Raw genomic sequence first — 26,580 nt, 5'->3', positions numbered from 1 at the left:
ATGGGGGACCATATCAAATGACTTAGGTTAGCTCTGCCAAAAAGTGCCCATTGCCTGTCACTGCGTGCAATCACAGGACTGCCACACAAAAGGCCTGTGACCAAGCTGCAAGAGCAATCCTTCCTTACAGCAACGCAGGAGCTCAGAGAGACAGTGTGGAATTTAAAAGAGAAGGGCTCCAGAAACACCGAGCGCTGGTGCTCCCCAGCAGTGGTGCTGTGCCAGGACTCTTTTCCCCTCCACCTCTGCACACAGGCACTGCCACTGCAGCACCAGAAGAAGTCTCAGAAAAAGGACCTCAGATGAAGAAATCACTGCAGGGTCTTTTTGTTTTTTTAAATGCACAGAGAACATGGCTCTTATTTCAACAGTCTTTCCAAAAGTCTCTGGGTAACACTAGAAAGGTAGATAAGAAATTAGAAATGGTATGAAGAATGACATTAATTTCTGCACAACACTATCACATGTAAAACAGAGCAAAAAACCCTCCACCACCACCACCAAAACCTCCAGAAAACAGGCTGAGCCTGTAATGAGCTACACTATGAGCGATATGCATAAGAAAATGGACAGTTTATTGCTTCAGAAAAACATCCAGTCATCAGTTTCCAAACTGCAGCCTTGAGCTCCTTGTTCCTCATGCTGTAGATGAGGGGATTCACTGCTGGAGGCACCACCGAGTACAGAACTGCCACCACCATATCCAGCAATGGGGAGGAGATAGAGGGAGGCTTCAGGTAGGCAAACATGGCAGTGCTGATAAACAGGGAGACCACGGCCAGGTGAGGGAGGCACATGGAAAAGGCCTTGTGCCGTCCCTGCTCAGAGGGGATCCTCAGCACGGCCCTGAAGATCTGCACATAGGACAGTACAATGAAAACAAAACATGCAAATGCTGCTAAGAGACTAACCACAATAAGCCCCACTTCCCTGAGGTAGGAGTCGGAGCAGGAGAGCTTGAGGATCTGGGGGATTTCACAGAAGAACTGGTCCACAGCATTGCCTTGGCAGAGTGGGAGTGAAAATGTATTGGCAGACTGCAGCAGAGAATTGATAAAGCCGCTGCCCCAGGCAGCTGCTGCCATGTGGACACAAGCTCTGCTGCCCAGGAGGGTCCCATAGTGCAGAGGTTTGCAGATGGCAACGTAGCGGTCATAGGACATGATGGTGAGGAGACAAAACTCTGCTGCCATCAAAAAGACAAACAGAAAGACCTGGGCAGCACATCCCTGGTAGGAGATGGCCGTGGTGTCCCAGAGGGAATTGGCCATGGCTTTGGGGAGAATGATGGAGATGGAGCCCAGGTCAAGGAGGGAGAGGTTGAGGAGGAAGAAGTACATGGGGGTGTGGAGGCGGTGGTTGCAGGCCACGGTGGTGATGATGAGGCCATTGCCCAGGAGGGCAGCCAGGTAGATGCCCAGGAAGAGCCAGAAGTACACGAGCTGCAGCTCCCGTGTGTCTGCGAATGCCAAGAGGATGAATTCAGTGATGGAGCTGGCGTTGGACATTTGCTGCTTCTGGGCATGGGAACCTGTCCAAGGAGGAAAAGGCAGTGAGAAGTTAAGGCAGAGTTCTTTGAGCAAAACCTACTCCAGTTCTCATGGAAACTCCCCAGGCTTCCTTGCCCCTTTCAGGTAGACCTTTGTCATGTTGCTTTTATGAGCTCTGCATGGTGTTGGCAGAGGGTGCCACTGGGAGCAGGGAGCTCTGCTGTGGACTCTTGAAGTGTCACTCCTGCCCTACAGCAACCGGTAAACAGGAACACAGAGTCATCTCAGATTAAATCCACCTCTGATGCCAGTGAACTTTTCAGCATTGTTGTTCTCATTTCACCCAACAGCAGAGCAGAGCTGTGGGGATTTTGGTTTGTGTATTTTGTTCTAGTTGCCTCACCGAAACCAAAGAGTGTTTTTAAGGTAGAAAGCTTTGGCATTCCTGTTGCACTCCAGGTGAAACCTTGTGGGTGCTGACAGGCAAAGGAAGCTCCCTGGGCAGGCTGAGTGCTCATCCTGGCAGGCAGCAGAGTCCCTGCCCTGGCACACAGCTCCCTGGGATGCAGGGACCCTCCTCTGAACGACAGACCTGGGCACCCTGGCTGCACAACTGGCTTGACAGCCCTGCAGCCATCCCCAGGAGAAGGCAGCCATCATGCCCTGTCCTTCTGACCGTGCAGCAGGGAAGCCCTGCCCTGGAGTATGTCCTCCGTCTTCACACCAGGGAAGCCAAGACAGACATCCTGACAGGTCCTAGCAGTCATGGGATGTGCCAGCTCTGGAAGACCTGTCCAGGATACTCATCGGCATTGCCCTGCTGCCAGAGACTTACCGTGTCAAATGCTGTGAAGTTTTCTCTGGGAACAAGCTCAGCTCTCTCCTCCCACCCCAGACTGCCTTGAACCTCTCTCCGCCTCACTCATCTCCCCTCGGTGCCTGCGGGCAGTGCCCTCAGCCCTGCTGCACTTTGCAGAGGAGCCACTCCTGGGCAGAGCTGTCTCTCAGCACTGCTGCCCACTTGCCATGAGCTCCCTGCATCCCAGGAGCCTGGGCCACCTGAGCAACAGAGGACCACCCCAAGGCAGCACTTTCTCTCCCTGCTCTGGGCTCCCTCCAGGTGTCCCTGGGGCTCCAGGGGAACCTACTGTGAAACAGGCTGAATATTCCCTCCCTCAGCTGGGGAGAGACACTTCTTTCCTGCAGTGTCATTTCTCCTATCTGAGGCAGAGTTAGGTCTAAAAATCACCTTTGTTGTCTTATCATTAGGCAGGACACCCAGACAAAGACAGGCAGGGATCTTCTTTACTCCTGCTGAGGGAAGGGATTCACCTGAGTCAATCGAGGCATCTCATCCTGCGTTTCTATTGTGAGCGCTGGAAGGGGACTGAGCTCCCTCCCTTGCCTGTCACAAACCCACAGGACGTGGGATTCCTCTTGCCTCAGTTCAGGCAATAGGGTTAAATAGGCACCTGCGTGTGAGTTCCTTGTCTCAGCTCCCATGGTAATTGCTGAAGATGTAGGTCAGAAGCTGGCTGTTCAGGTGAAATAAGGGGTGATGTTTGAGGTACCAGAGGTTGTCCGAGGCATGTGCAACACAGCTGCACCTGTCCCTATTTACTATTTCCTTGGCAGCCTGTGCTGCCATCTGACCAAATACTGTCCTGTATCACAGGGAGAGCTACGTTTCTCTGTCTTTTCCATCAGCTGGCTTGACTAGATCTCCATTGACTATAATGATGGTTTTCATCCCCACGTTGCCCAATCACATTCTGGACAGCACTGCAGACAGGTTCGGAGCCTTTGTGCAAGCCAGTGACAGCCACCACTGCAGTGTGGCAAGGTCTGTCCCTTCTCTATCCAGCAGATGTAGGGCAGTCCAGGAGCACAAGGCACATCACACTGGGCTCTCCACTTGGGTGCCTACATTCTCAGGCTGCTGGTTTTGCTCTGCATCAACCTTTACTCACCCCCTTGATGATACAGCCAAGGAACAGACCAACAGTTTTCACAGTGGGCCTGTCAGCAGCACCTTGTCATTCACGGAGATCAATTTCACGTCCACTGAAGGCCCTCAGGGGCAGCAGAGATACCACTGAAGTAAACCCATTTCTTTCCAGGGCTGCGTTTCCCAGCCCTGTTTCTCTCTGTCCCTGCAACAGCAGGGTTTGCTCACTCTCTTGGCATCCAGTTTCAGCTTTATTTTTCCATCTGCTCTCCACTCTGGCATGTCTCTGCTCTGAAGCACACACGTGGTCTTGGGCGCTTGGTACCAGGTTTCCCTAAGACAAGTCAGAGCTTGGCCTGGTGCTGCACCTGAGGTGCTACAGCCCAAATGTGGACCGATGCCCTCAGCCAGGGGCATAGCCAGGACGAGCTGGAGCCTGTGCTTTCTGACATTGATGGAGTAACTGCCAAGGTGTGGTAGAACAAGTCACGCAGCTTGGCGTGCTGCAATGGAAGGGTACAGGCTTTTTAGGACAGACAGGATGAAAGGATCAGGAGTGGGGTTTCTCTCAAAGTGAAGAAGCTACTTGGATGTATGGGGATCCTGTATGGGGCCAGTGAAAACTCTGGTGAGCCCTTGTGAGTGAGGATCAGAGGAGGGCCCAGTAAAAGTGACATCGTGGTGGGAGATGAGGAACCCACGGTCAGGGTGGAGAAGCGGGCATAGTCTTTTCTAAGCACCCCAAGGAATCATAGAATCATAGAATGTCCTGAGTTGGAAGGGACCCACGAGGATCATCGAATCCAACTCCTGTCCCTGCATAGGACAACTCCAAAATTCACACCCTATGTCTGAGGGTTTTGTCCAAATGCTTCTTGAATGTTGTCAGGCTTGGTGCTGTGACTGCCTCCCAGGGGAGCTTGTTCCAATGCTCCACTACCCTTTGGGTGAAGAACCTTTTCCTAATGTCCAACCTAAACCTCCCCTGGCATATCTTCCTGCCGTTCCCTCGGGTCCTATCATTGGTCGTCAGGGAGAAGAGATCAGTACCTGCCCCTCCTCCTTCCCTTGTGAGGAAGCTGTAGACCGTGATGAGGTCTCCCCTCAGTCTCCTCTTCTCTAGGCTGAACAGACTTCAGCCGCTCCTCATACAGTTTCCCCTCTAAACCTTTCACCATCTTCATGGCTCAGGAAGTCTCTGGATGTAGAAGCCTGGGCCTCACTGGGGATTTTGATGACTCTGTCATTTTCTGGAAGGGGAACAAAGCAACATGCAAACAGTCCAGGCAGATTCTGGAGTTTCTTGGGACAACTTCTGAGCACAGCTGCCAGATGGACCAACAAAGGTAACGCAAACCTGGATCTGATACTTGCCAGCAAGCAAGAGCTTGTCAGAGACGTGAAGATCATTGTAAGTCTTGGCTCTCATCACCCTGAAATCATGGAATCATAGAATCACAGAATCACAGAATCATAGAAAAATTGAGATTGGAAAACACCTTTAAGATCATCAAGTCCAGCCGTTAACCTAACACTGCCAAGTCCACCACTAAACCATGTCCCTAAGCCATGTCCAGGGATGGAGACTCAACCACTTCCCTGGGCAGCCTGTGCCAGTGCCTGACTACCGTTCCGGTGAAGAAGTTCTTCCGAATATCCAAACTAAACGTCCCCTGGCTCAACTTGAGGTCATTTCCTCTCGTCCTATCACTTGTTACGTGGGAGAAGAGACCGATCCCCACCTCTCCACAACCTCCTTTCAGGTAGTTGTAGAGAGCAATAAGGTCTCCCCTCAGCCTCCTCTTCTCCAGACTAAACAACCCCAGCTCCCTCAGCCGCTCCTCGTACTACTTGTTCTGTAGACCCTTCACCAACTTTCTTGCCCTTCTTTGGACATGCTCTAGTACCTCTATGTCCTTCTTTTTGTGAGGCGCCCAAAACTGAACACAGTACTTGAGGTGTGGCCTCACCAGTGCTGAGTACAGGGGAACGATCACTTCCCTGGTCCTGCTGGCCACACTATTCCTGATACAAGCCAGGGTGCTAGTGGCCTTCTTGGCCAGCTGGGCACAGTGCTGGCTCATGTTCAGGCAGCTGTCAACCAACACCCCCAGGTCCTTTTCTGCCAGGCAGCTCTCCAGCCACTCTTCCCCAAGCCTGTAGCGTTGCTGGGGGTTGTTGTGACCCAAGTGCAGGACTTGGCACTGAGCCTTGTTAAACCTCATACAGTTGGCCTCGGCCCATCGATCAGCCTGTCCAGATCCCTCTGTAGGGCCTTCCTACCCTCCAGCAGATCAACACTCCTGCCCAACTTGGTGTCATCTGTAAACTTACTGAGGGTGCACTCAATCCCCTCATCCAGGTCGTTGATAAAGATATTGAACAGAACTTGTCCCAGTACTGAGCCCTGGGGAACACCACTTAAGACCAGCCGCCAACTGGATTTGACTCCATTCACCACAACTCTTTGGGCCTGGTCATCCAGCCAGTTTTTTACCCAGAGAAGAGTATGCATGTCCAAGCCATGAGAAGCCTTTTTTGTTTGGTTGGTTTTTTGTTATCTGTGCATTGAAAAAAAATAAAGGACCCTGCAGCAACTTATTTATCTGACATTCTTTTTCTAAGACTTCTTCTGGTGCCGCAGTGGCAGTGCCTGTGTGCAGAGGTGGAGGGGAAAAGAGTCCTGGCACAGCAGCACTGCCAGGGAGCACCAGCACTTGGTCTTTCTGGAGCGGTTCTCTTTTAAATTCCACACTGTCTCTCTGAGCCCCTGCGTTGCTGTAAGGAAGGATTGCTCTTGCAGCTTGGTCACAGGCCTTTTGTGTGGCAGTCCTGTGATTGCACGCAGTGACAGGCAATGGGCACTTCTTTGGCAGAGCTGACCTCCATAATCGAGCTTCCACCATACAAGGGGATCTCCTGATGGCAGTGCCTGAAAGCTCAGGTTTTCTTCCAAAGTTTCTCTCAAGAACAAGCTCAGGAAAGTGCCCTCAAGAGGAAAACACGATTGAACAGCTAAATGGTTTGAGTATTCAGGGTGGGAGCATGTGGCAGTGTCCTTGCACAGGCAGATCTCCTGGGGGAGATAGGAAGGACCAGCAGAGCAGGCTCTGGTCTGTGCCCGTGTTCACTGGACACCCCAGGGAAGCTGCCCCAAGGCAACCGCCACAGACCAGCCAATAACAATCATCATTTCCAGCACTGGACTCTCACCCCTGCTCGTAGAGGTTGTTTATCCCTCCACAGTGGGACACCGAATGACTAGTTTGGAAGTCCATGTTTGCGTTGTACAGATGTAAGATCATGGAGCAGATCCTCCTGGAAGACATGTCAAAGCATATGGAAGAGAAGGAGGTGATCAGAGACATGCAACATGGCTTCACAAAGGGCAAATTGGGCCTGACTAATCTCGTGTCCTTCTGCCATGGAGTAACTGCCTCCGTGGAGAAGGGAAGAGCTATGGATGTCATCTACCTAGACTTCTCTAGGTCCTTTGGTATGGTCCCCCACAACATTCTTGCTGCTAAATTGGAGAGGTATGGGTTTGATGGATGGACTGTTAGATGCATAAGGAAATGGCTAGATGACCGCATGCAAATAGTTACAGTCAATGGCTCAATGCCCAAGTCGAAAAAAATAACGAGGGGTGTCCCCCAAGGGTCCGTACTGGGACCAGTACTATTTAGTATCTTCATCAATGACAGAGAGAGTGGGATTGAGTGCACCCTCAGCAAGTTTGCAGAGGGCACCAAGCTGAGTGGGACAGCTGATTCACTTGAGGGGAGGGATGCCATCCAGAGGGACCTGGACAGGCTTGAGTAGGAGGTCCGTGCAAACCTCATGAAGTTCAACAAGGCCAAGTGCAAGGCCACTCACCTGGGTCAGGACAATCCCCGCTGTCAGTAAAGACTGGGAGGTGAATGGATTGAGAGCAGCCCTGCAGAGAAAGACTTCAGGATATTGGTGGGTGAAAAGTTGGACATGGGCCAGTAATGCGCTCTTGCAGCCCAGAAACCCAGCCGTATGCTGGGCAGCCTAAATAAAAGCATGGCCAACAGGCTGAGGGAGGTGATTCTCCCCCTCTAGTCTTGTGAGACCCCACCTGGAGCACTGCGTCCAGCTCTTAGTTCCCCAGTACAAGAAAGACATGGACCTGTTGGAGCAAGTCCAGAGGAGAGCCACGAAAATGATCTGAGGGCTGAAACACTTCTCCTATGAAGAGAAGCTGAGAGAGTTGGTGTTGTTCAGCCTGGAGAAGGGTCTGGCAAGACCTTCTTGCGTCCTTTCAGTATATTAAAAGGGCTTATAGGAAAGATGGAGAGAGAATTTTTATAAAGGCCTGTAGTGACAGGCCAAGGGGCAATGATTTTAAACTGAAGGAGGTTAGGTTTAGATTGGACATAGGGAAGAAATTTTTTTATGAGGGTGGTGAGACAAGGTGACCTGCTTAGTGGATGAGGGGAAGGCTGTGGACGTTGTCTACCTGGACTTTAGTAAGGCCTTTGACACTGTTTCCCACAGCATTCTCCTGGAGAAGCTGGCTGCTCACGGCTTGGATGAGTGCACTCTGCACTGGGTTAAAAACTGGCTGGACGGCCGAGCCCAGAGAGTGGTGGTGAATGGAGTCAAATCCAGTTGGCGGCCGGTCACGAGTGGTGTTCCCCAGGGCTCAGTGTTGGGGCCGGTCCTGTGCAATATCTTCATCGATGATGTGGATGAGGGGATTGGGTGCACCCTCAGTAAGTTTACAGATGTCACCAAGTTGGGCAGGAGTGTTGATCTGCTGGAGGGTAGGAAGGGACTACAAAGGGATCTGGACAGCCTGGATCATTGGGCCGGGGCCAACTGTATGAGATTCAACAAGGCTCAGTGCCGGGTTCCTGCACTTGGGTCACAACAACCCCATGCAATGCTACAGGCTTGGGGAGGAGTGGCTGGAGAGCTGCCTGGCGGAAAAGGACCTGGGGGTGTTGGTTGACAGCTGCCTGAACATGAGCCAGCAGTGTGCCCAGGTGGCCAAGAAGGCCAATGGCATCCTGGCTTGTATCAGGAATAGTGTGGCCAGCAGGACCAGGGAGGTGATAGTGCCCCTGTACTGGGCACTGGTGAGGCCGCACCTCAAGTACTCTGTTCAGTGTTGGGCCCCTCACTACAAGAAGGACATCGAGGTGCTGGAGTGTGTCCAAAGAACGGCAATGAAGTTGGTGTTGTCTAGAGCACAAGTCTTATGAGGAGCGGCTGAGGGAGCTGGGGGTGCTCAGCCTGGAGAAGAGGAGGCTGAGGGGAGACCTTATTGCTCTCTACAACTACCTGAAAGGAGCTTGTAGCGAGGTGGGGGTCGGTCTCTTCTCCCACGTAACAAGTGATAGGACAAGAGGAAACAGCCTCAAGCTGCACCAGGGGAAGTTTAGGTTGGATATTAGGAAAAACTTCTTCACCGAAAGGGTAGACAGGCATTGGAACAGGCTGCCCAGGGAAGTGGTTGAGTCTCCATCTCTGGAGGTATTTAAAAGATGGGTAGACGTGGTGCTTGAGCATATCGTTTAGTGGTGGACTTGGCAGTGCTAGGTTAACGGTTGGACTCGATGATCTTCAGGGTCTTTTCCAACCTTAACAATTCTATGATTCTATCCTTCTATGATTCTATGACAGTGAAAGAGGTTGCCTAAAGAAGTTGTGGCTGCCCCATCCCTGGAAGTGTGCAAAGTCAGGCTGGATGAGGCTTTGAGCTCTCTGATCTAGTGGAAGATGTCTCTGTCTGTGGAAGTCTGTTTGGACTAGATGATCTTTAAAGGTGCCTTCTAAGCCAAACTGTTCTTTGATTCTATGGGATGAGAATAAAGACATGGGGTGTGTGTGGTGAGATGAACCTGAGCGAGCACAAATGCCATCAGCTATTCTTGGGGTTGCTGTGGAGGCCTGTGGGAAAGACAGTGTCTTGAGGTCACTTCACATGGAGAGGAATGTCCCCTGGGAAACCACCTGAATGCAGCACTGGGATGCGCTGCCTTGACCCGAGGTTCCTGTGTCCATTCCTCATGCCTTGGGGCATCTCAAAGCAGTGCAAAGCAAGCTGATACGCTGCAGCGCTTAGGTGCTTCCCAGCCTCTGGGAGTGGCAACAGGAGGCCAGGGAGGCACTACAGCTGTTGCAATTCACTGCCTCTACATCTGCAAAGGAAGGGCTCCTGTCTCTGAACACCCATGTGTGTATGAGGAGTGCACGAGGCCAGCTCAGATGTGGACACCTGACAGACCCCTGAACTTTCTGTGTGTTACTCCAGGAACAACTCCCACTGTCCCAGTGAGATCCATCTCACCTGCCTCGGATAGGTTCATTGCAACCTGGTCTTCTACGTTACCCTCCCTGGCCTTTCTGGCCTGTGCCTTCAAATACACAGTATGAAAGAAGCTCGCCTGTGGAGTATCTCACCTGTGCAGTCAGAAGTATTCCTGCTAGCATGAGCAGCATTGCCATCTAGACGGCGGCATTTCTCACCTTTCAAAAGGCACAGAGCACATCTGGGGAGTACGAATACACTCAGAGGCACACACGCCTTCAGGTTTCACCTCTCTGACCTTCCTTCACAATTCCTTTAAGCAACTGGCATAGAAAAAGAAATGTTCTTCCTCCTAGGTGTCCTGCCAGGAGAGAGGGGACAGGAAGGATATAAAACCTTCAATGAAGAAAGGGGAAGGGGACAATCAAAGCTCATCAACGGAGTTACCCATACTGCAAATAGGGAATGTCCCCAAGCCTTAGAGAAATCCTCCTCTCTCTCATGACCTGCCCTGTGACTGGTGTTGGGAACACCCTCATCATTGTGCTGGTGGTGGACAACTTGAAGACTTGCTATAGCCCCACCACCACGCCCCTGACCTGACCACACTGCTGACCAGACTGGACACACCATCATCTCTGCTGACAGCGGTGTTAGTAGTACTTGCTGCACCTTTTGCATGTACTGAGTGTTTCCTGCTGGTGGCCACATCCTACGATCAGTACTGGGCTGTGTGCCACCTGCTTCTCTCTGCAAGACTCATGGCCTGGAAGGTCTGTTTTGGGAAGGCAGCTGCACCTTGGCTAGGGGGGTTTCTCTCATCTGCAACAGTCACTTCATTCTTGTCCCAGATACAGGTCTGTGGCCCCAGTGCAGTGCACCACTTCTGTGATTTCACTGGAGCTCTCCTGCAGTGACACCAGGACACTTATGCTCTTTGCTCTCATAACCTGCTTTTTAGATCTGGGCCTCCCCTTCCTCTTCACAGGGGCATCCTGTGCGTGCACCAGACCTGCCACCCTGGGGCAGCTCTCCCACCCAGCATGGACAGGCAGGAGGCCTTCTCCACCTGCTGCTCTCACCTCACTCGTGAAACTGTTTTCTACAGCATCCTCATCCTTGTCTGTGAGATGCCCAGAAAAGCCCTCCCGAGACAGTTGGACAAAGGCCTTTTGCTACACCATCCTCAGGCCCCTGCTCAATCCCCTCATCTGCAGCCTGAGGATCAGAAAGTTTGGAGGGGAGTGGGACACGGAGAGAAGTGCTCAGAAAAGCTGTGGGCTGCACAAAGAGCCAATTGGAGTTGTGGGCCTGCAGGGAGCAATGACTTCTGGTTCTCTTCTGAACAGGCCCAGAAAACCCAGACAGGTGTGTGCTGTGTCCTGGGCACTCTCCTGGAAGTGTGAGATGTGGAGAAGGTTTCTGGTGCAGAGAGGTGCAAGTGGGGCTGGCTGGTTTCATTGTGAGACCTCTGTAAAATGCCTTGTAAAGGCAAAAGCCATCAGAGAGGTTGCATAGCTGGACTTTAGCAAGGCCTTAACATGGCCTCCCATAGTCTCCTTCTAGCCAGATTGGTGATATCTGGACTAAAGAAGTAGACGATGAGGTGGACGGGAGGATGACTGCACGATCCGTCTCAGATGTCACCACTGGCACAGAGTCCTCCTTGCAGCCAGTCATTATCGGCATGTCTCTCTTACCAGCACTTGGGCCAACACTGTTGAACATCTTTATTATGTCCCTGTACGATGGGATGGAGCTCACCTTCAGCTCCCTTGGCAAGCTGAGAGGAGCTCTGGAGCTACCTCACCTAGTTCACCCTGCCTCGAGCTGGAGTGTTGGGAAAGATGACATTCAAATCTCTTCTAACCTGAGCTATTCTACGATTCAATCGGTCTTCCGCTTGGAGAGATTTTTGATGACAGAATAAGCAGAGGAAGGAGAAAAGCAAAGATGCAGAAGCAGAGACATAGAGGGTTCCAACAGAAATAGAGTAGTTCTTCTGAGCAATGTTTCTCCATGTGAATGATTGGTAAGAAAATTTATTTTGATAAGTGGCTGCATAAAACTGCCTGCACACAGCAAGGGAGTGTAATCAGCTTGCCAGTACGTGCCCTTCCTGCTGTTAATAAAAATGGATGAAAAAAATATTGAAAATTCATAACAAGCTAGCCATGCTGGAAATGAAGACTTTCTCAGCTATTACATTGAGTTCTTTTCTGCAGAGGTTTCAACTTTTTCCTAAAAAATTACATTCAGGGCTCGATTAAGTCGTCCACAAAGAGGTGGCCACTGCCCTATGTAGCTGAAGGACCCATATGGAAAATATGTCACAGGACATATAGGAGGCTTCTGCAGCACGAGCTGGTAGGCAAGCGGGTACTTGGGGTGGTGGAAGGCATCACCTGCCTTCAGCGCTGCTGGGTAGGCTGTGAAGAGGCCTCTCCGGCACAGCAGCACACTGTGTCCCCTTGGATGCTGGCTGTGAGGTCACTTCTGACCAGCCAGCAGTGGGGAGAGAGATACTCTGAGGTCTTGAAAGCCATCACAATGCTCCCCCCAACAAGATGAAAGATATGGGGAGGTCAGGGGTAGCTGGGACAAGATTTGGTGGAGGGAAGAGAGCTTTGGCCAATAGAGATGAAAGATTTTGAAGAAGAAAGATGTGTTTGGGTAACTTTGATGCCACCATGATACTGACTGAGAAAACATTCAAGTTAGGCATCTACCTTATTTCTAACCAGTAAGCTTAAGCCCTAACCCTACCCCTAAATGGCACCCTTCCCCCTGACAGGAATCCCCTACTCCAATCCCTAACCTCAAACCTTACCTCTAAACCAAAGCCCCAAACCATAAAAGCTTACTCTCACCCTATTACTCACTCTAATTCCTAGCCTTTATCCCGAACACTAAAATGCTAGCCTTGACCCTAACCCTCACAACAGCCCTACACAAAACCCTAATCCACAAAGCGAGCCCATGCCCTGACACTAACTAGACACCCTCCCCCTGAGCCCAACAGGACTGAGGTCTTTGTCCTCTTGACTATGGCAGCAGCCTCTGCCACTGACGCCTGCTGCAAAACTTCATTTTGAGGCTCTGGACTTTGTTTCTTCCTCATCCCTGCTTGGGGGGGCCGGGAGGTGTTGCACAGTTTTTCTGCACTTGGCATTGCTCATCCTCACATCCCACTGCCCCAGGAAGAGCCCTGAGCCAGACGTGAGGGACAGGATCTGCCTTCCCAGGGCCTGCAGGTTAGGACTTGGCCTTGGTGCTTCATCAAACCAGCCAAGGGTTTTCTCAGCATTACAGCCCCCTGCACAGTGCCTTTGCCTACCTGCAATCACAGCCTCCAGTTAGCTGCTCTAACGAGCCCTTGGGGAGGCTTTGTCAGTAATGGCCCTCAGGGGGGCCAATCAATGCTTCAAGGTTTTGCTTCTGCCTTTGACTTCTTGAGAGGTTTGTTCAGTCTCCTCTCAGTATCTGAGGTTCACGGACACAGGGCCAACTACAGCATGGGACTCATTAAAATACAGAAAGCCCTAACGAGCTATTTCTCTTCCTGTAATTTTCTTCAACTCTTCAAGACTTGTCCAGCTAATTGTAGAGTCATTTCATAGTGTAGTTAAGGAGGAAGATTTCCAAGTGCACCAAATAAAAATCCTTTGTTTACAGGTTATATTTTATTCATTTCAGTTGAGAGCAGAGGTGATAGCAGCATTCTCCAATTGATATGGCTGCAGAGGGTCTCCTCGGGAGGTCTGGACAGCTAGGAAAAGCAGTCCCTTGAGGTCTGGCACTGTAGTGACAACCTTGCCCCTTGCTTCCTCCCTTCCTCAACCTCACCATTTCTCTCACTGGCCACCTGGGATTTACATCAGTTTCCTGACATCAGGCTTCACTGACCTCTGGGAGCTGAATGTTACAGCTCCATTGCACCATCTCCCACCTCATCTCCTTAGACAACTGGCTGCACACAGGCACAGAAGGATTCTTCCTGTTGGCAAGCAAAGAAAATTAGACTTAATAAAGCTGCATAAACAATAAAATACACTCCTTGAGCATATGCTACTTACAAGCTACCTGTAATGAGGTTGCCTTTCTACAAGGGATAATCTTATGAGAAATGTTTTAGATACATAGCTACAGAAAGGTAGAGATAAACATAATTAAAGAATTGGCTAAACAGACACTTGTCCTACTGAAGGACAGGCAAGCTTTTAGTCCCTGAAGTTCAAAGCAGCCGCATAGGTGAGAAGGATCTGAATGAACAAAGAGTAAGGGCAGGAAAAAACTGGAGAATAATGGAAAAGGGCTGTTGTCTGCACAACCTGCTGAAAAGATGACTTTAGAAATGGTCGTTGTATCCGGACAGGTGAAAATACAGGAAAGATTAGAGAAATTAAATACAGAACACCATCCAGCATTTATCCACTCGATCCAGTGCGACCTGGCAGCAAAGGCGGCCAGCAGTGTCCTGAAGTGCATAAAGAGAACCCTCGCCGAAAGTGTGAGGGAAGAGATTGTCTCCCCCTGCTCGTCACTCGTTAGGCCACCTGTAAGCAACTGTGTCCATTTTGGGGCCCCCATTTCAAGTGGACTGGGTCTGGCTGGGATGGGGTTAACTTCCTTCAGAGCAGCCCATATGGTGCTATGTTTTGCATTTGTGCCTAAACCAGCGTTGATAACACACCCGTGTTTTGGCTGTTACCGAACCGTGTTTTCACAGTGTCAAAGCCTTCTCTGGTTAAACCTGAGAGGCAGCTAAACCCCGCACAGCCGTTCACTCACTCCCCCGCAGTGGGATGAGGGAGAGAATCGAAAACAAAAGGTAAAACTCATGGGTTGAGATAAAGGCAATTTAATGGGATAGAAAAGAAAGGGAAAAGAATAACAATGATAAAAGAATATACAAAAGAAGTGATGCTGTCCAATGCCCAGCCAGTTCCTGAGCAGCGGACCCTCGGCCAGCTTTTCCGCCAGCTTTATATGCTGAGCATGACATCACATGGTACAGAATATCCCTTTGGTCAGCTGGGGTCAGCTGTCCCAGCTGTGTCCCCTCACAACTTCTGTGCCCCTCCCAATGTACTCGCTGGTGGGGCAGTGTGAGAAGTATTACGTAGCAATTAACATCATCCAATTCAAACCATTGGCTATTCTCACCCAAAATCAAATCCCCTTGAGGTACGCATTGGACTTCCCCATCCTCCTGCATCACCCACCAAGTGCACCCAGGTCCTTGAGCAAAAGCAATCCCATGAATGGGTTTGCCTTTGCCCGAGGCAGGAATAACCCAGACTGTCTTCCCCAGCATATTTTTTATGTGCACTAGAGGGACTTTATCCCCCTCTACAGTACGTAAAAGTCTTGACTGGGCAGGGCCAGCTTGATCAGCAGATCCCCTAGTGTTGACTAAGCAGGTGGCCTTTGCTAAATGTGTGTCCCAATGTTTGAACGTCCCAGCACACATTGATCTCGGTGTAGTCTTCAACACTCCATTGTACTGTTTGATTTTCCCGGAGGCTGGTGCATGATAGGGGATGAGATATATCCACTCAATGCCGTGCTCTTGGGCCCAGGTGTCTATGAAGTTGTTTCGGAAATGAGTCCCGTTGTCTGACTCAATTCTTTCTGGGGTGCCATGTCGCCATAGGACTTGCTTTTCAAGGCCCAGGACAGTGTTCCGGGCAGTGGCACAGGGCACGGGATATGTCTCCAGCCATCCGGTGGTTGCTTCCATCATTGTAAGCACATGGCGCTTGCCTTGGCGGGTTTGTGGGAGTGTGATATCATCAATCTGCCAGGCCTCCCTAATATTTATATTTCAGCCATGGTCCTCCATCCCAGAGAGGCTTGCACCGCTTTGCTTGCTTGATTGCAGCGCATGTTTCACATTCATGGATAACCTGTGCAATAGCGTCCATGGTCAAGTCCACCCCTCGATCACGAGCCCATCTGTATGTTGCATCTCTTCCTTGATGGCATGAGGTGTCATTGGCCCACCCAGCTAGAAATAATTCACCCTTATGTTGCCAGTCCAGATCCACTTCAATCTTAGCAGCCTGATCCACCTGCTGGTTGTTTTGATGTTCTTCAGCGGCCTGACTCTTGGCTACGTGAGCATCTACGTGACGTGCTTTTACAGCCAGGTTTTCTACCCAGGCAGCAGTGTCTTGCCACAGTGCAGCAGCCCAGGTGGGTTTGCCTCTGCGCTATTAGTTATTCTGCTTCCATTGCTGTAACCACCCCCACAGGCCATTTGCCACCATGCATGAGTCAGTATAGAGATAGAGCATTGGCCATTTTTCTCCTTCAGCAATATCCAAAGCCAGCTGGATGGCTTTCACCTCTGCAAATTGACTTGATTCACCTTTTCATAGAATCATAGACTCTTAGAATGCTTTGGGTTGGAAGGGACCTTTAAAGGTCATCTAGTCCAACCCCCCTGCACTGAGCAGGGACATCTTCAACTATATCAGGTTCCTTAGAGCCACGTCCAACCTGTCCTTGAATGTTTCCAGAGATGGGGCATCTACCACCTCTCTGGGCAACCTGTTCCAGTGTCTCACCATGCTCATTGTAAAAAATTTCTTCCTTATATCTAGTCTAAAGCTAGCCTCGTTTAGTTTAAAACCATTACCCCTTGTCCTATTGCAAAAGGCTCTGCTAAAAAGTCTGTCCTCATCTATCTTATAAGAATCATAGAATCATAGAATCATAGAATGTCCTGAGTTGGAAGGGACCCACAAGGATCATTGAGTCCAACTCCTGTCCCTGCATAGGACAACTCCAAAATTCACACCCTATGTCTGAGGGCTTGTCCAAATGCTTCTTGAATGTTGTCAGGCTTGGCGACGTGACTGCCTCCAGGGTCAGCCGGTTCCAGTGCTCCACCCCTCTCTGGGTGAAGAACCTTTTCCTAATGTCCAACCTAAACCTCCCCTGGATATCTTCCTGCCGTTCCCTTCGGTCCTATCATTGGTCGTCAGGGAGAAGAGATCAGCACCTGCCCCTCCTCTTCCCCTCTTAAGGAAGCTGCAGACCGTGGTGAGGTCTCCCCTCAGTCTCCTCTTCTCCAGGCTGAACAGGCCAAGTGACTTCAGCCGCTCCTCATACGGCTTCCCCTCTAAACCCTTTACCATCTTTGTGGCTCTCCTCTGGACACTCTTCAGTAGCTTTGGGGGTTGTTTTTGTACTGTGGCACCCAACACTGCACACAGTACTCAAGGTGAGGCGACACCAGTGCAGAATAGAGTGGGACAATCTCCTCCCTCGACCGGCTGGCAATGCAGTGCTTGATGCACCCCAGGACACGGTTGGCCCTCCTGGCTGCCAGGGCACACTGTTGGCTCATGTTCAACTTCCCGTTGACCAGAACCCCCAGATCCCTCTCCATGGGGCTGCTATCCAGCCTCTCATTCCCCAGTCTGTATGTACATCCAGGGTCGCCATGTCCCAGGTGCAAAATGCAGCACCTGCCCTTGTTAAACTTCATACTGTTGGTGATTGCCCAGCTCTCTAATTTGTCCAGATCCCTCTGCAGGGCCTCTCTGCCCTCGAGAATGTCAACGGCTCCTCCCAATTTTGTGTCATCGGCAAACTTTGATAACAAACCTTTGAGTCCTGCATCCAAGTCATTTATGAAGACATTAAAGAGCACTGGCCCCAACATGGATCCCTGGGGAACCCCGCTAGTGACTGATCGCCAGCCCAGTGTAACCCCATTTACTATAACCCTTTGAGCCTGACCCATCAGCCAATTGCTCACCCATTGCATTAGGTGTTTATCCAGCTGTATGCTGGACATTTTGTCCAGGAGGATACTGTGAGGTCCAAAAAGATGACATCGACTGGCTTTCCTTGGTCAGCTAGGTGGGTAACCTTGTCATGGAAGGAAATCAAGTTTGTCAAGCAGGGCTTTCTCCTTGTGAACCCATGCTGGCTGGGACCAATGACTGCGTTGTCTTTCAGGTGTTTTTCAATAACTCCCAGAAGAATTTTCTCCCTCATTTTGCCAGGCACAGAGGTGAGACTGACAGGCCTGTAGCTACCAGGGTCATCCCTGTTGCCCGTCTTGAAGACTGGGACAACGTTTGCCAGCTTCCAGTCAACTGGGACCTCCCCACATTCCCAAGAGCATTGATAAATCATTGAGAGAGATCTCACTACGACATCAGCCAGCTCTTTAAGTACCCTCGGATGAATCCCGTCCGGCCCCATTGACTTATCCAGCTGGAGCAGCAAATCCTGCACAAGTTCGGGGTTGGATGGGAGTTTGTCGTTCTTGCAGTCATGGTTCTCTAGCCCAGAGAACACTTCATCGGTGTTGAAGACGGAGGCAAAGAAAGCATGAAGCGTCTCTGCTTTGTCTATGTCCCTGTTTGTGAGGTGACCCTGCTCATCAAGTAATGGGCCAATGTTATTTCCTGCCTGCCTTTTGCTATTTAGATATTTAAAAAAGCCCTTTTTATTGTCCTTGAGCTTTGAGCTTTGGTACTTTACCTTTAAGTACTGAAAGGCTGCAATAACGTCACTTTTCCTTACATCAGACTTCTCCACTGAAGTCTGCAACTGGGTGTTACAGCTCCATTGCACCATCTCCCACCTCATCTCCTTAGACAACTGGCTGCACACAGGCAGAGAAGGATTTTTCCTATTTGCAAGCAAAGAAAAGTAAAGCATGATAAAGTTTCAGAAACAATACAATACACTCCTTGAGCATATGCTACTTACAAGCTACCTTTAATGAGGTTGCCTTTCTACAAGGGATAATCTTATGAGAAATGTTTTAGATACATAGCTACAGAAAGGTAGAGATAAACATAAGAGTTTGCTACAAAGGCAATTGTCCTACTGAAAGACATGAAAGCTTTAACTCCCTGAAACCCAAAGCAGCAGCATACGTGAGAGGTATCTGAATGAACAAAGAGTAAGGGGAGGAGAAAACTGGAGAATAATGGAAAGGGCCTTTGTCTAGACAGTCTACTGGTAAGATGACTTTATTGTATCAGGAAATTGTAAATAAGATGACTTATTTAGTGTACCAGGACAGGCGAAAATACACGAACGATTAGAGAAATTAAATACAGAATAGTGGTAATGAAGTTACAGGGGAACACTGATATTTCTGTGGAATATCCCTTTGGAAAGGTCATGGGATTGGTAGAGGTCTCTTGTGAGCGAGGACAAAGCAATGTTGCACCCATCTCTGAAAGAAGCCAAAGGAGCAACCCAGGGAACCACAGGCTGTACAAGCTCACTTTGGTGAGGAGTAAGCCATCAATATCTCTTGGGTGGTATTTCTGGGACCTTTAAAGAGAAGAATGTGTCCAAAAGCAGTCAGCATGGACTTTCAAAGGGTAAAGCATGCCTTACCAAGCTGACAGCCTTCATGATGAAGTAACTGCATTTGTGCATGAGGGGACAATAGTGGATGACGTTCACCTCAACTTCAGCAAGATTTGTGACATGTTCTCCCTCACTATTCTTGTACCCAAGTTAGGACATTTCATTTTGGAAGGGCACACAAACAGATGGGTGAAACAGCAGTTGGAGGATGAGGCTGAGAGAGCAGTGGTGAAGGGGTCATTCATACCCTACCTGGAGGCCAGTGGGACATACTGGGGCATCATGGGGCAGCACAGGGAACACTCCTGGGCCCTGTGCAGTCTAACAGCTGTATCCATGACCCAGAGGAGGCAATTCTCACCATGTTCAGCAAGAGCAAATGCCGGATTCTGCACCTCAGATGAAGTAATGCCGGGCACAAGTATAGGCTGGGAGAGGAGTGGCTGCAGAGCAGGCCTGCAGAAAGGGATCTGGGGGTGCTGGCTGGTGGGGGCTCAACAGGAGTCAGAATTGTGCCCTGGCAGCCAAGAGGGCAAACCGCACCCTGGGGTGCAGTATAACGAGGGGCTGAAAAGAGGGGATGTTGTGGTTTAACCCCAGTCGGCAACTAAGCACCACACAGCCGCTCGCTCACCCTCCCTCCCACAGTGGGATGGGGGACAGAATCAGAAAAAGAACGTAAAACCCGTGGGTTGAGACAAAGACAGTTTAATATGACCGCAGAGGAAGGGGAAATAATAGTAATAGTAATAGTAATAGTAATAGTAATAATAAATAATACACAAAACAAGTGATGCACAATCACCACCTGCTGACCGATGCCCAGATCATCCCTGAGCAGCAGTCGCTGCCCCCCGGCCAACTGCCTCCATTTTCTATACTGAGCATGACGTCACATGGTATGGAATAGCCCTGTGGCCAGTCTGGATCAGCTGTCCTGGCTGTGCCCCCTCCCGGATTCTTGTGCACCTGGCAGAGCATGGGAAGCTGTAAAATCCTTGACTAGGATAAAGACTGCTTAGCAACAAGTAAACCATCAGTGTGTTATCAACATTATTCGCATCCTAAATCCAAACCACAGCACTATACCAAGTACTAGGAAGAAAATTAATTCTATCCCAGCTGAAACCAGGACAGGGGATTATCCCGCTGTATTTAGCAGTGGTGCAGACTCACTTGGAGTACTGTGTGCAGTTCCTGGCCCCACAACTGAAGAAGGATGTAAGGTACTTGAATGCATCCAGAGGAGGGCAAAAAAGCTGGTGAAAGGGCTGGAAGAAATGTCCTTTGAGGAGCCGCTGAGGACACTGGGCTTGTCTAGTTTGGAGAAAAGGAGGTGGAGGGGTGACCTCATTGCTCTCTACAGCTTCCTGAGGAGGGAAAGTGGAGAGGGAGGTGTTGATCTCTTCTCTCTTAAATCCAGAGACAGGACGTGGGGAAATGGTTCAAAGCTGCGCCAGGGGAGGTTTAGACTGGACATTAGGAAGCATTTCTTTACCAAGAGGGTGGTCAAACACTGGAACAGGCTTCCTAGAGAGGTAGTCGATGCCCCATGCGTGTCAGTGTTTAAGAGGCATTTGGACAATGCCCTTAATAACATGATTTATCTTTTGGTCAGACCTGAAGTGGCCAGGTATTTGGACAAGATGATCCTTGTAGGTCCCTTCCAACTGAACTATTCTGTTCTATTCTGTTCTGTTCTATTCTGTTCTGTTCTCTATATATACCCGTACAGGGTGGATCCCTCCAGCAGCTGGGCTCAGACGCTCAGTCTCCTCAGTAGCTGCCTGGGATACCAGCCTCCCCAGGTGCACGAGCCTCTGAGGTTGCAACCCCATTCCAGATGCTGCCACAGACCACCCCAGTCACACAAACACACACACACACACACACACACACACAAACTCTTAAGTCCAGTCACTCCGGTCTCTCAATTGCTGGCACTAATGACGTACGGGCTGCCTGACCCCCTGGTCCTTCTCCAGTTGCTGCACTCACCCCCCTGCACTCACGTGTTCACACAGAAAAGAGATTCCCCCACACAGCAATGAGCTAGAAATTAAGTTTAATGAGAAGACAGGGCAGACTGCACTGGTCAGGGTCCTCCCCTACACTTCCCATAATAAAAGTCCTGTGCAATCCAAAAATGCTCTTCCCCTGCATCCCATAATGTGTCCTACGCCCCTAGGCAACAATTCCCTTAGTCCAAATGGTGATCCAGAGAGCTGCTCGCAGTGACTCATCTTGGTGGGTTTCACACCTGGACAACGGGGCTGATGGCTCTCCCAGGGCAGCCCTGGAAGGAGCTGGGACCAGATGTTCCTTCCTCAGGAGCCCGTCATTTGGGTTCCCACCTGCCACTGTGCATCTGTGCTCTTCTCGCTTTGTGGAGATGGGCTCTTGATAAGCTGGCGGCTCTCCTGTGATGGCTCTGGGAGCAGCTGGGGCAGGGTGTTAACTGAGTTACTCCTCCTGCCATTGGTAGTGCCTTCTTTGCGTGTGCACATGAGCTTCTTCTCACTTAACCTAACACAACCCAACAAGAACATGCATCTCCTGAGGCAGCTGTATTTGCAGGTTACATACCTATGCACTGGTATTATTTAGCATATTTAACATAGCAGCTCATTGGAATTGCTGTCCAGAAATGCATCAGGATTACGGGAAAAGCTGTGCTGTTGCACGGGCAATGGCTTTGTTCAGGGCCAGTAGCACAGTCTTGTTTCTAAGACTGTAGATGAATGGATTTAAGACTGGGTACAGGACAGTGTTCAGCAAAGCCACAATTCTGTTTGTCTCCAAGGAAACATCTCTGGAAGGACGCACATAGAAGCAATGCAGCTCTCATATGCAATGGCCAAGGTGGTGAGGTGGGAAGAACATGTAGTAAAAGCTTTTTTCCTCCCAGCGGCTGCTGGCAGGTGCAGAATACAGAAAAGGATGCCCATGTAAAATGCCAGAGTTAAACATAAGGAACCCAGTAGGATAAACGATAACAAAACAGAGTCTGTTTTCCAAAGCAGGCTGGGGTCAGAGCAGGACAATGTGAACAAGGGGGAGTTGTCACAAAAAAAATGGTGGATCTTGTTCGAGCCACAGAAAGTCAGCTTGTAGAGGAGGACCAGACGGTAACTGAAGGCTGTGATGCCAATGACCCAAGCAGAAGCAACCAGGTGGATGCAGAGCTGAGGCTTCATGATGGCAGCGTAACGCAAAGGCTGGCAGATGGCAATGTAGCAGTCAAAGGACATGACGACAAGTAGAACCAACTCTGTACAGCCCAGGGCAAAATAGAAACAGGACTGGGCAAAGCAGCTGCTTAGTGAGATCGTTCTCCTACCAGAACTCAGGATCACAAACAATTTGATGCTTGTGGAGGATGTGAACCAGATTTCCAGGAAGGCCAGATTGCTGATGAAAAAGTACATGGGGGTTTGCAGGCGGTGATCCACACACACGAGGAAAATGATGGTTGCGTTCCCCATCACTGTTGTCAGGTATATGAGCAGAAGGAGCAGAGAGAGAAATAGCTGTAGGCATTGATCAAGCCCTGAGAAACCCTCTAGGATGAACTCAGTAACTGCAGTTTCATTTTCTGCTGCCATGCTGAATTTCAGTTCATCCTGCCGAGACAGGAAGATGGCAAAAGTCAAGTGTGATTATTTCACCGTCTGGATGAAAGGAATCCTTCCTTCTCTGCTTCTTTCCTTTCTTGCAGTCTTCCTCCTAGATAGCACAGAGAGAGAGAGAGCCCTTCAAGCCTTTCTCACCCCCTGATTTTTCTGGTTTACGTTTCAGTTTGAGTCCTCAGAGAATTTGTTGTCATCTTTCTACCTTTCTCAAACACTCCCAAAGGATTCTTTCTCCAGAGCAGAAGATTTTAAAGAGGCTGCGAGCTATTTCACCCCATTCCTGGCAAATTCCACGTTCACTCAGACCTATTGCAAACATCTGTCACACCTATGTGCCAAACTCATCTCTTCTATTGCACAAATGCTAAACCATCAAATCAAATCAAATGTGTATGTTGAAAGCTATTCTTTCTACTTTTCAGAGGTACTCGCCTTTTTGCACTAGGAATCCCTGAGAGTCTCTTGTTTTCAAAATAAGCAAAATCCAGTATCTCTTTTGTAATCCCCTGCTTCCTTCCACACCTTCCAGCCACAGAGATATCTTAATCTCCAGCATGAGACTGACAAACATGTCAGGGGGAATGACCAGAGTGAACCAAATATCCAAGAAGGACAAGGTGCTGTGGAAGGGATGCCTGGGGGCGTGGCACTAGTGGTGGAGCCAAAGGATGGCAATGGTGACTGCATTCCCCATGACAGCGAGCAGAGAAATCACCAGCAGCATTGTGAAAAGGAGGGTTTTTAACTTGTGAAGGACTGAAAAGGCCTTCAAGAAAAATATTCTTTCTCTGGTATGGTTGTGAGGATCCATTTTGGTACCCAGTCAGTTGAAGGTATGGCAAGGGTAACTAATATCGTGCTTGGTGAAATTCATCTTGTTACCTTTGTCACCATTCCCTTCCCTTTTCTTAGGTTTCCTCCTCCTTCTTTCGTGGGCCTCAGATCAGATGCCTAATTTCTCCAGCATGGCAATCTGCTATACTTCCACTATCCTGCCCAGGCTGCTGGCCAGCTTCCTAACCAGGGACAGAACCGTTTCTGCTCAAGGCTGCATGACACAATTCTTTTTCTTTGCCTGTTGTGCAGGTAGCGAGTGTCATCTGCTGGCCACCATGTCCTAGGATCAGTACTTGGCCATATGCCACCCCCTCCTCTATGCCAGCCCCATGAAGCAGAAGCTCTGTCTCCAGCTGGTGGCTGGGTCTTGGCTAGCAGGATTACTAATGTCTACCATAGTCACCGGGCTGCTTTCCAAGTTACACTTCTGTGGTCCCAATGCAATTGATCACTTCTTCTGTGATTTTGCCCCACTGCTGGAGCTCGCCTGCAGTGACACCACGGTGCTTAGACTGGTTACTTTCATCATCTGCTTTCTGGATGTGGTCTTCCCCTTTGTGTTCACCTTGGTATCCTATATCTGTACCATAGCTGCGATCCTGAGGATCCCAGCCACCACGGGGAGGCAGAAGGCCTTCTCCACCTGCTCCTCTCACCTCAGCGTGGTCACTGCTTTCTATGGTACCCTCATCGTTGTCTATATGATACCCAGAACAGCCTCACTGAGGCAGCTCAATACAGTGCCATCCTTTTTCTACACCATCCTCACGCCCATGGCCAATCCACTCCTCTACAGCCTGCGGAACAGGCAAGTCAAGGGGGCTCTTGGAAATGCCCTCAGAAAGACTGTGGCCTGCATCGAGAGCTCCTACTAGTTGTGACCCACCAGGAATAAACAGGTTGTGGTTGTGTCAAGTGTGGACAACTCAGAAGTGCATATTTTGTGTACCAGGTATATCTTTAGAAGTGCAGAATCTGGGGACTGTTTGGGGAATGAGAAGTGGGAAAATTTGTGTCTTAAAGACATACAGGTCTGGTGTTGAAGAGTGTAAAAAACTTCCCTGGCTTTCCTCTGTCTTTAAAGTAACCACAGTTGTGATCCTGCAAGTGGGAGCTGTTGAAATGCCACACCTGCCCAGGAGTGGCAGAAAGCTTACTCTAAACATGCTGTTTTCTCTTCCGTTACCCAGCCAAGCTGAGGGGTGGGGTTCCTGCGTGTCTGGGATTCCGCAGGACATCTTCATATTGACAGTGAGAAGGGGGGGAGTTGAATCAAGCCCTTCCACTGGACATGTCTAAATCTGAGTAGATGAATCCCATCCTTCCTGTTCTCTGGGCTGTCTAGCAGAGAACTGTGAAAGCTAGTCTGATAGGGCCAGCCCCTCCGGAAAAAAAAGAATAAGTAGATTGTTCTCCAGAAGAAGGGTACCTGAGCTGGGTCTCACCTTCCCAAATTTTTTAAACACAGTAATCATTACTTCCCACTTCTTTCCTTCTCCTAATCTGACCCCCCTCCAGCACCCCTCCCCCAATGTAATTACGTATGTTTCCCACTGGCTGACTTAGACATTGCAACCTGAGTCCTCCTGTTTTCTTCTTTCTTGCAAAAGAGAGTGAGGTCATGCTCATGGGCCCTGACTGAGAACATCCACCCCCAGCAGCGGGCTTTCCCCATTTCCTAGCCTGAGGCATGCACACAGGATGGAAATGTCTCCATCACCCCTGATTTGCGCAAGGGCCTTCAGCCCTGACATACTCCCACAACACACTTATTCCTCCTCCACCCACAGACATAAATCCCTTCCCACTTCCAGGCTCAAATCATGGTTGCAAGAATTTGATGCACTTCAGAGGAGGCCTTGAGCTTCTTGAATCTTCTTGGTGCTTATGGCAATGTTCCTGGCTCCCTCCAGATTTGATGGACTTCCTGTCTATAACAAGGGCTTTCTGACAAGCTTTTATGAAATGTTTGCTTCTCTGTCATTCCTGTGTGTGGAAAGAGTAGACACAGAAAAGAAAGAAATAGCCACCAAAACGGATGCTGAGTGAAGTGCCAGTAAGAACCAGGTGAGGCACCCCCCTGGCTGTGGCTTCCTGGCAAGAAGTCTGTCCTGAGAAGGGGATCCAGCCTCTGCCACTCTGGAGCGGGGAATCAGCAGTGTCCATGCCACCTGGCAGAGACTGTCTGTCCAAGCAGAGTTACTGTCTTGTCAGCTTTGAGCGCGAGCTTGAAAATGCTTGGCTGCAGGGGTACTGCCTGTGGCATTATCATTGCTCCAAAAGAGCAGTCCTTCCAGGTCTTTCTTGAGCAAGAACGGGAGAGTCATTGCTGAGGATGGGCTTTGGGGCCATGTGTGTGAAGCAGAATAGATGAGCAGCCCATCCCCTTAACTCCACTCAACCACTCCAGTGACTGTGCTCTGGTTTTGATTCCCCTAAACCCTCTCTGCTAGGCAGGGGCTCAGCAGGGAAAAATCTATGGCACTGGGCAACACAATTGCCCCAGCTGTACCAGCGTGAGGACACCATCCCTGCGTGTGGTCAAACCATCAGCCTTTGGGTTAACAGCTGAGCAACGCTCACCCACCCTGCCACAGGGACCCCAGCCAGGGCTGTCCCCGGGCACTGCTTTGCTGTCAGGACAGACATCAGTGCTGAAGGAATGGGAAGGTTCCTGAGCCCAGCCCCCTTCCCCAGACCCATGGAGATGGAAGCCTGATGTTCACCTCACCTGCAGGGCTGCTGGGGAACAGAGGGGTGCAGGGGCAGGCCCGGTGCCTGGAGGAGGGGGTATAAGATTTCTGCCTCCATGTGCCCTCCACAGCATGCGCTGGGATGCCATTGGAGCCTGCGGGCACATCAGTCCAGGGAGGGCATTTCCCTCACCCTGTTGCACTGCTGCTGCTGTGGAGCAGGGGACAGATGTGGCACAGAAAGCTATTGCTCTGGGTGGCAGAGGAGGCTCCTCTCCATTGACCCATCCCGGAGTGGGCCAGAGTGTGGGAGCAGCACCTGCAGCAAGAGCCTCCTTCTGCCCCATTG

At 50.1% G+C, this 26,580-nt stretch overlaps 3 protein-coding genes across 3 annotated transcripts in view; 1 reads left to right on the top strand and 2 right to left on the bottom strand.

Moving 5' to 3' along the window:
* Positions 1-24,413, top strand: part of LOC309603537 (olfactory receptor 8A1-like) — a gene marked incomplete at both ends in the record, with an annotated part of 52,879 nt that extends 28,466 nt beyond the window's left edge. Inside the window, 1 exon segment of the mRNA XM_082338358.1 lies at positions 24,200-24,413. Within this exon segment, the coding sequence (XP_082194484.1) occupies positions 24,200-24,413 (214 nt within the window).
* On the bottom strand, positions 543-1,505 carry LOC309603541 (olfactory receptor 14J1-like; the record flags this gene model as incomplete). The annotated part of the gene is made up of 1 exon (XM_082338362.1): positions 543-1,505. Exon 1 carries the CDS (start codon positions 1,338-1,340, stop codon positions 543-545), a length of 798 nt encoding a protein of 265 aa, XP_082194488.1. The 5' UTR covers positions 1,341-1,505.
* Positions 21,728-22,674, bottom strand: LOC309603539 (olfactory receptor 6E1-like; the record flags this gene model as incomplete). Its single annotated transcript, XM_082338360.1, is given in 2 exon segments — positions 21,728-21,903; positions 21,906-22,674. Coding segments are annotated over 2 exon segments (945 nt in total).
* Positions 24,414-26,580: the final 2,167 nt, after the last annotated feature.

This window comes from Platalea leucorodia (genome assembly GCF_965183815.1).
Source record: "Platalea leucorodia genome assembly, contig: HAP1_HAP1_SCAFFOLD_123, whole genome shotgun sequence".
Classification (NCBI taxonomy): domain Eukaryota; kingdom Metazoa; phylum Chordata; class Aves; order Pelecaniformes; family Threskiornithidae; genus Platalea; species Platalea leucorodia.
The sequence above is the reverse complement of the archived record's forward strand: the minus strand, read 5'-3'. Positions and strand labels throughout refer to the sequence as shown.